This window comes from Oncorhynchus mykiss, chromosome 25 (assembly GCF_057628025.1).
Source record: "Oncorhynchus mykiss isolate SJ-2025 chromosome 25, ASM5762802v1, whole genome shotgun sequence".
Lineage (NCBI taxonomy): Eukaryota > Metazoa > Chordata > Actinopteri > Salmoniformes > Salmonidae > Oncorhynchus > Oncorhynchus mykiss.
This window is the reverse complement of record NC_143046.1, coordinates 30,222,266-30,239,875: the sequence shown is the minus strand read 5'-3', so window position 1 is coordinate 30,239,875 and position 17,610 is coordinate 30,222,266. Positions and strand designations below refer to the sequence as shown.

General features: G+C 41.8%; 1 protein-coding gene across 4 annotated transcripts; it reads right to left on the bottom strand.

Moving 5' to 3' along the window:
- Positions 1 to 109: 109 nt before the first annotated feature.
- On the bottom strand, positions 110 to 13,360 carry LOC110504963 (glycerophosphodiester phosphodiesterase 3). Of its 4 annotated transcripts, none has more exons than XM_021583877.3 (15): positions 12,773 to 13,360; positions 10,238 to 10,530; positions 8,314 to 8,417; positions 8,087 to 8,180; positions 7,944 to 8,003; positions 7,656 to 7,754; positions 7,373 to 7,466; positions 7,000 to 7,145; positions 6,469 to 6,551; positions 6,140 to 6,299; positions 5,352 to 5,555; positions 5,108 to 5,256; positions 4,429 to 4,576; positions 2,647 to 2,729; positions 110 to 845 (listed from the first exon to the last, which is right to left on the bottom strand). In XM_021583877.3, the coding sequence occupies exons 2-15, from the start codon at positions 10,322 to 10,324 to the stop codon at positions 776 to 778; spliced, it is 1,581 nt and encodes a 526-aa protein (XP_021439552.2). In that variant the 5' UTR covers positions 10,325 to 10,530; positions 12,773 to 13,360; the 3' UTR covers positions 110 to 775. The 4 variants fall into 4 exon arrangements, with proteins under 4 accessions (XP_021439552.2, XP_021439554.2, XP_090075762.1 ...); XM_021583879.3 differs by having other exon boundaries at positions 110 to 842; XM_090219636.1 differs by having other exon boundaries at positions 12,874 to 13,060.
- Between the last annotated feature and the right edge of the window lie 4,250 nt (positions 13,361 to 17,610).

The following is a 17,610-nucleotide window of genomic DNA, read 5'->3' as shown; positions in this document are numbered from 1 at the left end:
TATTCAATAGTTTGACACTTGACCATCGCACAAAAACCTGGTTACTCCTGCCATCTACTGGTTGTAGAAGAGACTTTCATATTGCCAAGGACCAGTCATCTGCAGCAACTGAACCCAACACATTCCATTTTTTTTTATTCACACAGACAAATCATGACATGTAATTTTCTGAAACACACACGCTCTGTCTCTCACGCATACAACTACTCACTCACGCACGGGCGCGTACACACACGGGCGCGTTCACACACACAGACAGGTGTCAAATCCAGATAACATTTTTATTAAAAAAAAAAATAGGCTATAAGATGATTTGTGATCATTTTGTAAATCTCTCATTCAGAATGTAAGCCCCAGTGGAAATAGTGCTGACATTTATCAGTGAACCCAACACCAGTAGTTTCCAAATAAGACTTAATGTAAACTTAAACTTAATGTATACGAATAAATATATTTTTTTTTACAAATACAGTGTCACACAAACATTTTCTATTGGAAAACACTATTTACAAATGGTCACAAAAAGCATCTAAAATGTATTGAAATAAAATGACAATGAAATTACTTCTTGAATAGCCATCCTTGTGGCAACACATGTGGTATTTTCACCTTTGCTCATAAATTCTCTTAATGAATGTAAAATGTACTTTACGCATGTGATCCACACATTTTTAATAGATACTGTCTTTTCAATTAGCCTAATTACTTCCTGATACAAGGCTGAGCCATTCAGACAGTAGGGTGGGGTGGGATGGATTTCTGGATCCAGGCTGAACTATTCAGATGGTAAGAAGGAAGATAGCTCTCTTGATTCCAAAGCAGAACATGTGTGCCTCTCTTTTCTTCTAGAGATAATCAGACACAAACCATTATTCCACTTCCTCATTATAGAATGTCTCTTTATATGATGCTCTTGTGTCCTAGTTTATAAGATCATAAGCACAAACACAGCAGTTATTTTCTTTGCATGTCATTAATGCAACCGAAACACTACAATTTAAATGATTTACACCAACACAAGAATGAAATGTATTATGGTAAGAGAGCATGGTATAATCCTTATTTATCAGTCCCATTCATCATTAAAGATACATACAGTGCCTTCAGAATGTATTCACACCCCTTTCATTTCTCCACAGTTTGTTGTGTTACAGCCTGAATTTAAAATGGATTACATTTAGATGTTTTGTTTTAATCACTGGCCTACACACAATACCCCATAATGTCAAAGTGGATTTTTTTTGTTAGTTTGTTTTCACAAATTAATACTTTCAAGCTGAAATGTCTTGAGTCAATAAGTATTCAAAATTTAAAAATGTACTTAACCAGTTTCATAATAAGTTGCATGCCCTCAATCTGTGTTCAATAATAGTGTTTAAAATGATTTTTGAATGACAACCTCATCTCTGTACCCTACACATACAGATAATTGTAAAGTCCCTCAGTCAAGCAGTGAATTATGAACAAAGAAGGGCATGAGGCCAATGGTGACTTTAAAACAGTGATAGGAAAAATTGCGGATGGATCAACAACATTGTAGTTACTCCACAATACTAACCTAATTGACAGAGTGAAAAGTACATAATAAGAAATATTCCAAAACATGCATCCTGTTTGCAACAAGGCATTAAAATAATACTGCAAAAATGTGGCAAAGCAATTTACTTTTTGTCCTGAGTACAAAGTGTCATGTTTGGGGCAAATCCAATACAACATATTACTGATTACCACTCTTCATATTTTCAAGCATAATGGTGACTGCATCATGTTATGGATATGCTTGTAATCTTTAAGTACTGAGGAGTTTCAGGATAAAAAATAAACCGAATGGAGCTAAGTACAGGAAAAATCCTTCAGGAAAACCTGGTTCAGTCTGCTTTACACCCGACACTGGGAGATGAATTCACCATTCAGTATAACAATAACCTAAAACACAAGGACACATCTACACTGGAGTTGCTTACCAAGAACAAAGTGAATTTTCCCGAGTGGCCCGAATTAAAGTTTAGACTTAAATCTACTGGCAAGACCTGAAAATTGTTGCCTGGCAATGATCAACAACCAATTTAAAAGAGCTTGAAGAATTTCGAAAGGAATAAATGGGTAAATGTTGCACAATCCAGGTGTGGAAAGCTCTTAGAGACCCAGAAAGACTCACAGCTGTAATCGCTGCCAAAGGTTCTTCTACAAAGTATTGACTCAGGGGTATAAATACTTACGTATATTAGATAATTCTGTATTTCAGTTTCTATAAATGTGCAAACATTTAAAAAAACATGTTTGTCATTATGGGTTATTGTGTGTAGATGGGTGATAAAAAAAATGTTTGAATCAAATTCAGGCTGTAACACAACAAAATGTGGAATAAATCAAGGGGTATGAATACTTTCTGAAGGCATTGCAGATAGCAATTATCTTAGTAGTTAGTACCGTACAGAATTACTTTCAACATTGCTAAAAAGGGAAATCAATTTTAATTTCTTCATGTTGATTATATTGATCATCAATGTCTACTAGCAAAACCCATCTTTAGCATGACTGAGACAGCACCTTTTTCAAAGCAGAAAACTAAAGGGAACAAATCAAGTCCTAAAATTCCAGACTGTTTCCATTGTCTTTTACAAGCAAAACTAGTGTGCTACTCACCTCTTTAAGATGAAGAGTGCGAACATTATGAGCAATGACCCCAGGTCCAATGTGATCCATATACATCTGTATGTATCACGTCCCTGAAACACACACAGACACACATATAATACGTACCAGCAAACCGAGTAGGTATATTTATACGACCCATAGGTGGCGTACAAGATGAAAGAAAATGTCAAGTTCAATTCTACACATGGATATCATGATACAGTTGAAGTCAGAATTTTACATAAACATTTCAGCTTTTATTTATTTCATCACAATGCCAGTGGGTCAGAAGTTAACATACACTCAATTAGTATTTGGTAGCATTACCTTTAAATTGTTTAACTTGGGTCAAGCATTTCGGGAAGCCTTCCACAAGCTTCCCACAATAAGTTGGGTGAATTTTGGCCCATTCCTCCTGACAGAGCTGGTGTAACTGAGTCAGGTTTATAGGCCTCCTTGCTCGCACACGGTTTTTCAGTTCTGCCCACACATTTTCTATAGGATTGAGGTCAGGGCTTTGTGATGGCCACTCCAATACCTTGACTTAGTTGTCCTTAAGTCATTTTGCCACAACTTTGGAAGTATGCTTGGGGTCATTGTCCATTTGGAAGACCCATTTGCAACCAAGCTTTAGACTGATGTCTTGAGATGTTGCTTCAATATATCCACATAATTTCCTCCCTCGTGATGCCATCTATTTTGTGAAGTGCACCAGTCCCTCCTGCAGCAAAGCACTCCCACAACATGGTGCTGCCACCCCGTGCCTAACGGTTGGGATGGTGTTCTTCGGCTTTCAAGCCTCCCCCTTTTTTCTCCAAACATAACGATGGTCATTACGGCCAAACAGTTCTATTTTTGTTTCATCAGACCAGAGGACATTTCTCCAAAAAGTACGATCTTTGTCCCCATGTGCATTTGCAAACCGTAGTCTGACTTTTTAAATTGTGGTTTTGGAGCAGTGGCTTCATCCTTGCTGAGCGGCCTTTCAAGTTATGTCAATATAGGACTCGTTTTACTATGGATATACGTACATACTTTTGTACCTGTTTCCTCCAGCATCTTCACAAGGTCCTTTGCTGTTGTTCTGGGATTGATTTGAACTTTCTGCACCAAAGTATGTTCATCTCTAGGAGACAGAACGCATCTCCTACCTGAGCGGTATGACAGCTGCGTGGTCCCATGGTGTTTATACTTGCGTACTATTGTTTGTACAGATGAACGTGGTACCTTCAGGCGTTTGGAAATTACTCCCAAGGATGAACCAGATTTGTGGAGGTCTACAATTTTTTTTTCTGAGGTCTTGGCTGATTTCTTTTGATTTTCCCATAATGTTAAGCAAAAGAGGCAGTGAGTTGGAAGGTAGGCCTTGAAATACATCTACAGGTACACCTCCAATTGACTCAAATGATGCCAATTAGCTTATCAGAAGCTTCTAAAGCCATGACATCATTTTCTGGAATTTTCCAAGCTGTTTAAAGGCACAGTCAACTTAGTGTATATAAACCTCTGACCCACTGGAATTGTGATACAGTGAATTATAAGTGAAATAATCTGTCTGTAAACAATTGTTTGAGAAATGACTTGTGTGATGCACAAAGTAGTGTATGTAAACTTCTGACCAACCTAAGTGTATGTAAACTTCCGACTTCAACTGTATATGTTAACTAATGTTTAAAAGCAACGTTGACTTTGTGAGAATTACAATGTCTGGGTGGGGTGATCTGTTTGACCTTTGAAGAGGGAGTGACTATGGGAGAGTGAAGAAGATGGGGTTTGATGTTGGTCCCTCACCATTGTCCAGTCAGGCTGGTTCTTGTCCTGTAGGACAGAGCAGGCGTTGGTGGTCACAGAGCTGGCCCCCGAGCACCACATTAAAGAGAAGAGCCATGGTTCATTCACCACCCACAGGTTCACCGAAACGTTCCTGTTCCGAAGCTCCCTGTCTCACACAAACAAACACAAATTCAGTAGCGAATGAAAAGATTAGGTGAAAGAGCTGGCTCAGATCAGCAACATATAATCAGTAGTAGGAGTTCAGCTTAGACAGAGTTACTTCAGCAAACATGACACCTGTTAAAGACTACAGACAGGAGTGGTTAATCATACGGTAAGATGTCATACTATTAAAGGAAACATCATGCTTGTTCAGACAACACTTTCCCATTCATTTCACTAAATCAACAGAAACTAATCATCCCATGAGGAACTTTCACTACTGGGCTCTCAGCCATTCGAAATCCACCTGTGCGAAAACATGATTTGAATCTCATTCCCCCCTGAGGCATTGTGTGTATCTCAGTCTAAGATAGTGCCATTTCCTTGTCTCAGCACGCCAACATAAACCCTTGTAATTAGGAAACCAGTGCACCTGCAGCTGTCAGCACAGACAGGTAGAATGTGGTTTTGGAATGAAGGTTTATTTGGCCACAGCTCTGAGAAAAGCGTGGGCACTTCGAGGTAGGCTACTCACCCGATCTCTGCGAAGCTCAACGCACTGTACTTGACATTCAGATGATCTGCTCCGTCAAGGTTCATATCAAGCACATTGTTGTAAACCTGTTTGAACCCTGGCGCAACCTTCTTCACATCCTCCCTATGTGTGGGGGGAAGCCAGAGGATCTAGAGAGAGGAGAAACACACTGTCAAACAACTGTAATAAGAGTGTAACTGCACAGAACTGGTGAAGTAGTGACACTGATAGACATTCCCCTAACCTTGTCGTGGGGGATGCCAGAGTTGAGGATGGTTTTCACAGTGTCATTAGTGTCATTGTTGTTGTCATTCTTCAAGTCAAAGATGACAGAGGTGTTATGAGTCTTGGCCAGGTCAAGCAGCTGCAGAAGGGAGGGAACACTCTGGTTCCCAGCTGTCTTCTTCTCCTGTTCTGAGAGCTGGGACACTGAACGGAATGGATCTGTCTGAAAGGGAGATATCCATAGTATATATGTCATTATGTCAATTCTTTTTTATTTAACCTTTATTTAACTAGGCAAGTCTGTTAAGAACAAATTCTTATTTACAATGATGGCCTAGGAACAGTGGGTTAACTGCCTTGTTCAGGGGCAGAACAACAGATTTTTACCTCGTCAGCTCGGGTATTCGATCGAGACACCTTTCGGTTACTCGCCCAACGCTCTAAACACTAGGCTACCTGACGCCCCTGGTCAATGAGTTGGTATAGTTCAACTAAGCGGAAATGATTTCCAACTAATAATAATTTGGAGGGTGCTTATACTGTGTAATGTAAATGTGTTTCTTTAATACCCCAACTCCTCCCTGAGACATCTGCAGGGATTGGGGTCACAGCCAGGGTCACCATTGTACAGCATCCCTGGAGCAATTAGTGTATCTGCCTTGCTCAGGGCCACATTTCTCATCCTGTAGGCTCCGGTATTCAAACCAGCGACCTCTCGGTTACTGGCCCAACGCTTTGACCTCAAGGCTACCTGCCGCCCCACTACAAAATACAAGGGAGGCTGATAAAATTGGATATCACCCTTACCTTCAGGAACCAATCACCAGTGTTTAATTCCTGTAGCTCCTCCCAGGTGAGGTTTGTGCTGTGGTTAAAGTCTTTCCCAGGGAACTTCTGTAGAACATCTGTAGTCCTCCTCAGGAAATGGTTGCCGTTGTCGTGCATCAGGTAAGGAACTCTGTCCTTACTGGAGGAGAAAGAAACGTCAATAAACTGCCTCTTTGGGTCTTTGAAAAGCGCTATATAAACCCGAAGCATCCTTATTATTAAACTGAAAACAATTTGAAACAGCAGTGCACTTTTGATCCGACTCTGCCACGTCTATGTACAGGAAGCCGCCCTAGTCCCCCGGGTACCTGAGCTGCACGTCCGTCTCAAAGGCGGTCACGTTGCACCGCACACTCCTCCTGAACGACATCATGGTGTTCTCTGGGGCCAGCTGAAAACACAGAGAGAGAGGACAGATGGGTGAGAAACACTCCGGTGACTACCCTGACTCTGTGTGAACACTGAGCCATGCTGCATATGTCACAGCTGAGCTGAGTGGGCCTACGGTGGCGATAGTGGAGAGGACTGGAGCAAGGTAATGGGGGCAGAGCAACATGCCTTGTGGTGCCATCACATGACTGGACAGCAATTCACGCTTCAGCCCTCTGGTTCATATATAAACTGAATCATAAGGGATGATTATGGAATTTATGTCAACAGTAAAAGTGTAACACATAAGCCATTTTTGGATGATGGTCTTATAGCTCTGTAATCAAGTCGTATCCACTGTATGACTACGGTAGCTAATCACCTTTAGGTGCTTAGCATTTCCCAGCTTAGCACTTAAATATTGAGACCATAGAACCACAGTATGATAAATGAAGTGGGCACTTCCTCACCATTGGTGCTCCGCGATGACCAAAGAGGGCAGGTTTAGGGGGCAGCTGTTTCTCGTCCACCAGACAAGGGGATTGGATGAGGAGTGGGCTGAGGAACATTGCCACTGACACGCCAGCAAACACTACCATGATGAGGATCTTAGAGGCTGACAGACACAGGTTAACGAACGAATCAGTCATACTTTAACTATTGTTGTGAATACAAAAAGGCAAGGAAAGAAGATAGTCAACGGGTTTGAAATTGTTCCAGGGTTCACAGAACTCAATTATATTCTATCAATATTGAATTCATATCTATAGGTGTGTACTGGACATCTCATATTATTGATGTCACAGTGAGTATTTGTGTATTTTCATTGGACAAGTGACTGACCTACTCTGCGGGATCTATGGAAGCCCTGGAACACCAGCCAACTGACTAGGGTCAGGGCTCCAACCCCTCCCATCTGTAGGAATGGAGCTGTGGCCTGAGGGAGATCAATGTTACATACAGTGTATTACACACAGCAGGGAGCTGCATACTGCTGGCAAAGCACTGACCATAAACACACAGGCTTACTCCACACCTCACTCCGCTTGAACATTCTCACACACACACACACACACACCACACCTAACAGACAGTTCCATGGTGCTGTACATTGGCCCTACTATACCTGTAGTGACAGAAGAACAGTGTGCCACTCTTCTTTCCACTGTAGACTTATTCCAGCGATGCCCAGGGTGATGAAGACCACACCTAAAAACAGGAACAACTGGGCAGAGCAAACCGCAACACAATATAATGCAGTCAACACATGTCAATACCTAAGCTACACCTGAAGTGACTTACTATTGTTAAATCAGCCATGCTATTGCCATTCATGTTATGCCACTATAGCTGTGCACTTCTTAAATAACATGTAAAGGGAAACATTCTCGGAAACAAAGAATGTTCCTAATACCTTGTGCAGACAGTGTAAGTCCAAAGGCTCTTTCAAGGCAAGTTGGAACAGCGCAAAGACCTGCAATTGTACAGTCATTACAACTCAGCTGATGTCAACGACATACCGTAAATACATTGACAGGTGTGTGCATTGTGTCTCACCAGTAATAGGGTGCAGTAGATGGTCAATACAGCAGAGATGATGATTAGCACCATGAACCAGTTCACCCACAGTTTCAGAATGGAAAAGGCCTTCCTGGTAGGGGACAATTGAGGGCAGATCACAGGGTTTGAGTCCATCGCTGTGAGTGTGTGCGTGTGTGTGTTTGCGTTTGTGTCTGCAGCTGTATGTGCACACATGCACACACAGAGTGTATGACCAAGCTCACCAGTTAACATCCTCGCGGTCATTGAAGGCCATCAGACAGACGTACATCCAGAACAGAGTGAGGAGGGACACAGCGGTAAGGACTGACAACCTACAGCGGGAGCACTGTAGCAAGGAGAGTCAACAATTACTCCTGGAGCCCTAAACCTGTTCTCATTTCTACTGACATTGGAAGATCTCATGACTAAACTTCTTTGTCAGGAAGACATTTAACTTCCAGGATGAAATAAAAAGTATGCAAACGGGTTGTTTCAACAGTCAGAAACTGTTTGCAGGACTTGCATCCAATGAATTTGATTGATCTCCGGGGTTCATTTGAAAATGATTAGAATAATCGTGTACATAGAACCACTAGCTATGGTTTACAAATACATATTCTCTGAGTGTTATTGTACTTCTGATCAACAAGTGTGTGCATGTGCATGTGCATGTGCATGTGTGTGTGTGTGTGTGTGTGTTTGTGTGCATGTGAGTGTGTGTTTGTTTGTGTGCATGTAAGTGTGTGTGTGTGTGTGAGTCTGAAGGGCTCAGCAGTTAGCTCCCTCAGGGCTGTTGGAGCCTCTCCAATGCCTCTTCATGTTTGGTTTCGCCTGCTATTCCATTCATCCATTAAAGGAATGAAAAACACCAGCATCCACCATCCACCCACCCGTAATTGTGTCCAAACAAAAATAATTTAAAGAAGGACTTAAGTCATTTTTGGGGGGGTATCTGTACTTTATTATTTATATGTTTGCCAACTTTTACTGTTAATTCATTACATTCCTAAAGAAAATGATGTACATTTTACTCCGTACATTTTCCCTGACACCCAAAAGTACTTGTTACATTTTGACTGGAAAATGGTCCACTTCAGGCACTTATCAAGAGAACATTCCCGGTCATCCCTATTGCCTCTGATGTGGCGGACTCACTAAACACAAATGCTTTGTTTTTAAATGATATCTGAGTGTTGGAGTGTGCCCCGAGATATCCGTACATTTTAAAAGAAAAAGTAAATGGTGCTGTCTGGGTTGCTTAATATAAGGAATGTGAAACGATTTATACTTTGACTTAAGTATACTTTAGCAATTACATTTACTTTTAGACTTTTACTCAAGTAGTATTTTACTGGTTGACTTCAACTTTTTCTCAAGTCATTTTCTATTAAGGTATCTTTACTTTTATTCCAGTATGACATTTGGGTACTTTTTTTCAGCACTTGATCTATCCCAGATAAGTTTTTACCCAGCCAGTAGGAGCTTGTTTGTTCAGTTCAGAAAGTAGTCCTGGCACACATGCACATGCTCTACTCTGCATCGCAATCTCCCTCCCAATTATCCTGCTCTTATTTACACAACAGGTCTGAATGAATGGATGCCTCTCCAATAACATCCATCCACATCTCACTGGCCTAGGAATAGAGGCTTCCGATTATACAACCACAATGAGTTTATAAAGGGGAAAAATCCTCACGCTTCCACTGAATGCTGTCCAATGGAATGTTAATCCATTATAATCCCGGTAATGCAGGTACAAGAAATTGAACTGTAGAGAAGGCGCAAGCAAATTCAAAGCTGAATTCCCTTGGCAGTGTCTCAGGGACTGCTGCTGCTGGGTGACGATGACGATGATGATTTTTATTGCAACACATATCAAAGCAGTGTGAACATTTCCTTGTAGACCAACTGTAGCTCTGACCTGAGAGAAGTCACTAAAACAACATTTGAGCTAGATGGAATTACAGTGCATAGTAATACACTGATTATAGGTCGCTCTGGATAAGAGTGTCTGCTAAATTATTCAAATGTCAAATGTCAAATGTACATAAACCAAAAGGTGAGGATAGTGAGAAGTTGGTGCCAAAAATCATAATTGTCTTAATGAATGTCCTGAAGTTACAGTATATTCTACACACAATACAATTCTAGGCATACAGTACTCACTTTTTGTATCCTCTCACTCGGGTGCCTCCAGTAGCAGCTATACACCCCCCTGCAGCATATTCGGCAACAGCTGTCATCTGACATCATCACCTTATCTCTTCATTCACAGTAAACAAAAATGAGGTCCTGTCCAGAGGAGTGGGGATCCTGTCTGTCCTAGAGGGTTTGGATAGAGCGGTGGGGTGTGTGGGGGGTGGGCAACACTCCTGGAGAACACCTTGTCTGGCAGCTCTGTGCTCTGTATGTGAGGAGAGGGGTTCCACTCTGCTGAGGGCTGACTCACCACTCTAAACCTACACAGTGTAGGAGGAGAGAGAGACGAAAAGAGTAAGGACGGGAGAGTGAGGGATAAAGAGGGAATATCTGTGAGTATTAGGGCCATCCCTGTTCAATACATCCCTGAATAGAGCTTCTATGTTGGGGGCCGGCCTGGCTGGCCGCTGACAGAGCTGACAATGGCCGGCCCTGTGGGGTTCTGTAAGAGGCAATACAATACGGGAGAACTGACAGTGACAGGCACATCCATACACAGGGTGGGAGCAGGGACGGAGAGGAAGGAGGAGGAGACTTCAACCAGGGGTTTAGTATGGGGGACTGGCATCCTGGTCTTACCAAACCAAGACATCAAGCTTCACAATATTAAAATGTTACTGTATAAAGACGGTTAACTGAGGGTTGAACAGGCTGAGGCAGATCCATGCTGTTATTCTCTTTACTGGGGTGTTGATAAGAAACTAGGGCAGGGTGACCAGTTCCTAAAGAACAACAAAATGGGGAAATACACATTTCAAGTTACAGACTCGTAGCTATTCTACCTGAGTCAGTGAATTTCTAAATCGTTCTACAACATTGAAAAGCAAATTGACATTAGACCATCTATTGATCAAAAAAGATTTATAGCATGAGCTGTTAACCATGAAGTTAGCCTTTAAAGAGAGGGGCACATGCAGTGTGAAGGTATTCTGTGCTGTGGAAAGCCCTCCGGTCAGGCTCATATGAACTTTATGATCACACAGGGGCATGTCTGAGCAAGTCGGCAATAAGTGAAACTCCAAGAAATCTGAATAGATTTTACCGCATGAAACCAGATGCCTTGCCATTGTGAAATGTAAGATGACTAGGTTACAACTGAAGAGACTAAAAATGTACAGAATTGAATTTCAGGATGGTGGGGGGGAACTCCCTTAAATCCACCACCTCTTGCCCAGGGCTCTCTTGAAAAAGAGACTTTGTCAGCTGCTACAGAATGTCATCAATACAACACAACAGTGAATAATCCGTGTGTCCTTGTACACCCAGTCTGGCATCAATCACTATCAACAGATATGAGAATAATCCATAACATTCTGCTTCAAGTCGAGTGACCATCAACTCACACCTTAACTGTGTTTACACCGGCCGTCCAATTTGGATCTTTTTCCACTAATTGGTATTTTGAACAATCAGATCAGCTCTGAAAAAGATCCGATGTGATTGGTCAAAAGACCAGTTAGTGGAAAAAATATCAGAATTTGTCTGCCTGTCTAAACACAGCCCTTGAGTGTTACAAATAGAACACTTTATGTTTATGTTTATTAGAGAAAATCTGAATATGCTAAACATTGTGTTGATCAGTCTAAACTAAATGCGAACTTTAGTGATGTTAAATTACCCCATTACAATGCGAATACATAAAAACATCCGACAATGAACAGGAAGATGGCAACAGCATCAAAAACATTCCTTTAAACGTGTGTGGTCCTAAAACAATATCCATATTTATTAGACGAAACATCTCATTTACATTTACTCCTAACAACATTAAGTTATGTTGTCAGCAGTGTTACCAGTGTGAGAAAGCATGATGTACACCTTGCCACACATCAAGCACTACGGCTTGGCAGTTACATAGTAAGCATTCTTTGTTCCGTGCACAGGTAAGCATGGTAAACTAGCCGACACGGAAATAAGGGCAGCTTACTGATCAGAACAGATAAGGGGAAGATTATTTTATTTGAGCCAAGATTACAACATGTTTTATCAACTACCTGTCTACAAAGACTGTTGCATTTGAATCATGGATCTAAACCTGATTGTTGCCCTTTTAAATATGAGCACTTGAAATCAAATGAAATGTGCCTCAACTGTCCTGGATTTTAACATTTGGAATGCTTTAAAAATACTGAATTAAACCCACTCATGATGATGTAAAAACGGTAATAAAATGCCATACAAAAGTAAGTGACAGAAATCACAGCCTACTATTTAGCTATTTCTGTGGTGAACCCTGCAATGAGTAATGTGATTCAGAAGTTTTTTTGATGTGCTAGTTAGAATGTGACCTACTGCATCATAACCACAGTCCATTTCACGTTCTCCTCAATTTACCAAAGTTTAAAAACAACAGATAACCATCTCAGTTCAGTACTGATACAGACTGAATGTGTTTATTCAACATTTAGTTGAAATAGGTAGATCTAGTCAATTTGAGTTAATTTGACAACGCATTAAAATGCAGTAGGCTAGTAAAAGCTGGAGGCATGAGATGCACCATACCTTTAGATCATAGTGTGTGTGCATCTCTATTGCAACACCGTAACAGCCGGGGATGTTCTGTTCATCAACTTGTTCCAGTCCAGTCCACTATATTTCATTACCTCTTTTCTGTGCCTGTTGTTCTGTCGTCCACTCCGGTTCTTTGTGGAAATCTGTGGCAGGAATGTTAATGAATCAGAATGAATGGGTGCAAGTTCCTAAAGTAGCAAGGGGGAGGGGTATGCCTATTTGGAGGGAGGCACTCAAACACAGGTAGCCTACAACTGCAGAGAAAGCATTGTCCGATCTGTCAAATTAGAATGAACATGTGTAGTGGTAGAGGCAGGGACGTTTTTCAAGAACCTCAATGTACTAAATATATGCTATTAAATACATCATTTGAGTGTCAGAAAACCAGGGCTTCTGTCTGAGGATGTCTACAGCTGTACTACTGCATTTCAATGAACTCTGAGGAAACCAATCATACTTGAGTCAGTTATTACAGTAAACTAAAAGTGAAACTAAATCTAAAACGATATAATTTAAAAAATAATTAAATAAACTGAAATAAAATAATGAATGAACCCGTTAGAAAAACAAAAACTATACTGAAACTATACAGTTCAAATAAGGAAATCAGTCAATTGAAATATATTCATTAGGCCCTAATCTATGTATTTAAAAAAAATGGTATTATTATAAAAAAATGTATCTATGGATTTCACATGACTGGCAATACAGATATGCATCTGTTGGTCACTGATACTGTGCCTTTAAAAAAAAGTAGGGGTGTGGATCAGAAAACAAGTCAGTATCTGGTGTGACTACCATTTGGCTCATGTTTGTGGAACAGGGAGAGTAAGGGAAGACACCTGTATAAGATCCAGGAAAGTTGACGGCGGGCGGTGGTTAGGTCCTCAGGCCGAGAAAGAAGGGAGGAAATTGTAGACACAAGGCTGAGACTGGGACACACAAGGCTGAGACTGGGACACACAAGGCTGAGACTGGGACACACAAGGCTGAGACTGGGACACACAAGGCTGAGACTGGGACACACAAGGCTGAGACTGGGACACACAAGGCTGAGACTGGGACACACAAGGCTGAGACTGGGACACACAAGGCTGAGACTGGGACACACAAGGCTGAGACTGGGTCACACAAGGCTGAGACTGGGACACACAAGGCTGAGACTGGGACACACAAGGCTGAGACTGGGTCACACAAGGCTGAGACTGGGTCACACAAGGCTGAATAGTACATTGAAAGTGGTGGGGAAACATCTGACTGGGAGGTGTGATCATTGTCAGGAGGTGATGGAGACAGTGGAACATGTATTTCAGTGCCAGAAATATGTGAGAGAAAGGGAGCAATTGTTATTAGATTTGAGGAGTAATGCGGTTGAAGAGCCAGGATTAAATGAACTGCTGGAGAAATCTTCAGGGGATGTAGTATTTATTTATGTAGTTTCCTTAGGGAGACAAAATTATTGGGAAGGATTTAGATTTAGACCTTCCCTGTCTCTGGTCCACACTCGAGTCCAGTTGGTGACGGTAATGCACCTTAAAGTTGGTTGCCAACTGCCATATAAAATCCACAGAAGTAGAAGAAGAATTTGCCTCGTGCAGTGCGACACCTCCATCGCATAGAGTTGATCAGGCTGTTGATTGTGGCCTGTGGAATGTTGTCCCACTCCTCTTCATTGGATGTGCGAAGTTGCTGAATAATGGCGGGAACTGGAACAAGCTGTCATACACGTTGATCTGGAGCATCCCAAACTTGCTCAATTGGTGACATGTCTGGTGATTATGCAGGCCATGGAAGAACTGGGACATTTTCAGCTTCCAGGAACTGTGTGCAGATCCTTGCGACATCGGGCCATTCATTATCATGCTGAAACATGGCACGACAATGGATGAATGGCACGACAATGGGCCTCAGGATCTCATCACGGTATCTCTGTGCATTCAAATTGCCATTGATAAAATGCAATTGTGTTCGTTGTCCATAGCTTATGCCTGCCACCATAGGGGCAATCTGTACACAACGGTGACATCAGCAAACCGTTTGCCCACACAGAGCCACACTTCTCCAGCATTTCAGTGGACATCGAATGTGAGCATTTGCCCACTGAAGTCGGTTACGATGCCGAACTGCAGTTAAGTCAAGACCCCGGTGAGGACGAGCACGCAGATGAGCTTCCCTGAGACGGTTTCTGACAGTTTGTGGAGAAATTCTTTGGTTATGCAAGCCAACAGTTTCATGTTGGAGGAGAGAGAAACAAAGAGTAAGAAAGGGAGATTTAGAGATAAAGAGGGAATATCTGTGAGTATGCCACGAGCAGCACCGCACATCATCGACTTTACCGTCGGACACCAGATGTCTATAACATATGTGGTTAGGGAGTGAACGTTATTTATAATAAGGGTTACATGGAGAAAATCGGACCTCTCTTTAATGAAAACAGATGGTCCTCCTTTCAACAAAATACATTTGACCTGACCCTCCCACACTTGAATAAAAGTGACCCTCCCATTTCCCCAAAAATAATAATTCAAACAAAGAGAGAGAGAGGTCAAAGAGAGGTCTACCATTTACCCTCACTTCTTGGACAGACCAGGTTCTTAGATATGCAGTTTCGAAACTGTTCTTGGTCCAGTGAGCATTACATGGCAAACTAACTACATTTGATGACGCACAGGGCTGTGAGGCAGAAGGTTGAGGGTTCGCAGACCACTGTGTACAAGAGTAGGAGTGGAAATATCTCCTTTATAGTAAAAGTATTGCATGAATCTATCCTCGTATTTGCAGAAAAAATTGCCTTTAATAAAAATGTCATGCAATTCAACATGTTAACAGAATCCTTTTTAATACCACACAAATTACCAAAATGGCCTATATGCCTACCTGTTCATTTTATCACATTTCTCCAATGCCAAATCAGTGTTTTGTTTGTAATGAAACTCTTCCTGTTTGTAAATTATTAAATCCGAGACTTCATTAGGAATCTGAGCATGAAACTTTCAAAAGTTAGGCCTACCTTTCAATCCCAGACAGAGTAGGCCTACCTTTCAATCCCAGACAGAGTAGGCCTACCTTTCAATCCCAGATAGAGTAGGCCTACCTTTCAATCCCAGACAGAGTAGGCCTACCTTTCAATCCCAGACAGAGTAGGCCTACCTTTCAATCCCAGACAGAGTAGACCTACCTTTCAATCCCAGACAGAGTAGGCCTACATTTCAATCCCAGACAGAGTAGGCCTACCTTTCAATCCCAGACAGAGTAGGCTTTACAACACAGAAACTGTAAGCTTTAACTGCTGGCAACTCTTCTCTGAATGTCAAAGAATATATATATATATATATATATATATATATATATATATATATATAATACCAGTCAAAAGTTTGGACACACCTAGTAATTCAAGGATTTTTCTTTATTTGTACTATTTTCTACATTGTAGAATAACAGTGAAGACATGAAAACTATGAAATAACACATGAAATCATGTAGTAACCAAAAAAGTGTAAAACAAATCAAAATATATGTTATATTTGAGATTCTTCAAAGTAGCCACCCTTTGCCTTGATGACAGCTTTGCACACTCTTGGCATTCTCCCATCAGCTTCATGAGGAATTCTTTTCCAACAGTCTTGAAGGCGTTCCCACATAGGCTGAGCACTTGCTGGTTGCTTTTTTTAAATATATATTTTTTATTTTACCTTTATTTAACTAGGCAAGTCTGTTACTCGAAATCTGTGAAGCATTTATTTGGGGTGCAATTTCAAATTGTATTAGTCACATGTGCCGAATACAACAGGTGGAGGGAGACCTCACAGTGAAATGCTTTCTTTTGAGCCACCTAACCAACAATGCAGTTAAAAGAAATACAGATAAGAATAAGAAATAAAAGTAACAAGTAAAGAGCAGCAGTAAAATAACAATAGCTAGACTATATACAGGGGGGTACGGTACAGGGTCAATGTGCGGGGGCACCGGTTAGTTGAGTTAATATGTACATGTAGGGAGAGTTATTAAAGTGACTATGCATAGATGATAACAACAGAGTATCAGCGGTGTAAAAGAGGGGGGGCAATGCAAATAGTCTGGGTAGCCATTTGATTAGGTGTTCGGGAGTGTTATGGCTTCGGGGTAGAAACTGTTTAGAAGCCTCTTGGACCTAGACTTGGCGCTCCGGTACCACTTGCTGTGCGGTAGCAGAGAGAACAGTCTGTGACTAGGGTGGCTGGAGTCTGACAATTTTTAGCGCCTTCCTCTGACACCGTCCTGGATGGCAGTAAACTTGGCCCCAGTGATGTACTGGGCCGTTCGTACTACCCTCTGTAGTGCCTTGTGGTCGGAGGCTGAGCAGTTGCTATACCAGGCAGTGATGCAACCAGTCAGGATGCTCTCGATGGTGCAGCTGTAGAACCTTTTGAGGATCTGAGGACCCATGCCAAATCTTTTCAGTCTCCTGAGGGGGAATAGGTTTTGTCATGACCTCTTCACGACTGTCTTGGTGTGCTTGGACCATGTTAGTTTGTTGGTGATGTGGACACCAAGGAACTTGAAGCTCTCAACCTGCTCCACTGCAGTCGGTCCTCTTTTTCCTGTAGTCCACAATCATCTCCTTTGTCTTGATCACGTTGAGGGAGAAGTTGTTGTCCTGGCACCAAACGTCCAGGTCCCTGACCTCCTCCCTATAGGCTGTCTTGTCGTTGTCAGTGATCAGGCCTACCACTGTTGTGTCATCGGCAAACTTAATGATGGTGTTGTAGTCGTGCCTGGCCATGCAGTCATGAGTGAACAGGGAGTACAGGAGGGCGCTGAGCATGCACACCTGGGGGGGGGGGGGG

Excerpts from the sequence above, each read along its gene's own strand:
- LOC110504963 (XM_021583877.3), bottom strand. The coding sequence starts at position 10,324 with ATGATGTCAGATGACAGCTGTTGCCGAATATGCTGCAGGGGGGTGTAT. Across the intron at positions 8,418-10,237 it reads CGAGTGAGAGGATACAAAAA|TGCTCCCGCTGTAGGTTGTC; the intron begins GTGAGTACTGTA and ends TCCTTGCTACAG. Across the intron at positions 8,181-8,313 it reads GACCGCGAGGATGTTAACTG|GAAGGCCTTTTCCATTCTGA; the intron begins GTGAGCTTGGTC and ends GTCCCCTACCAG.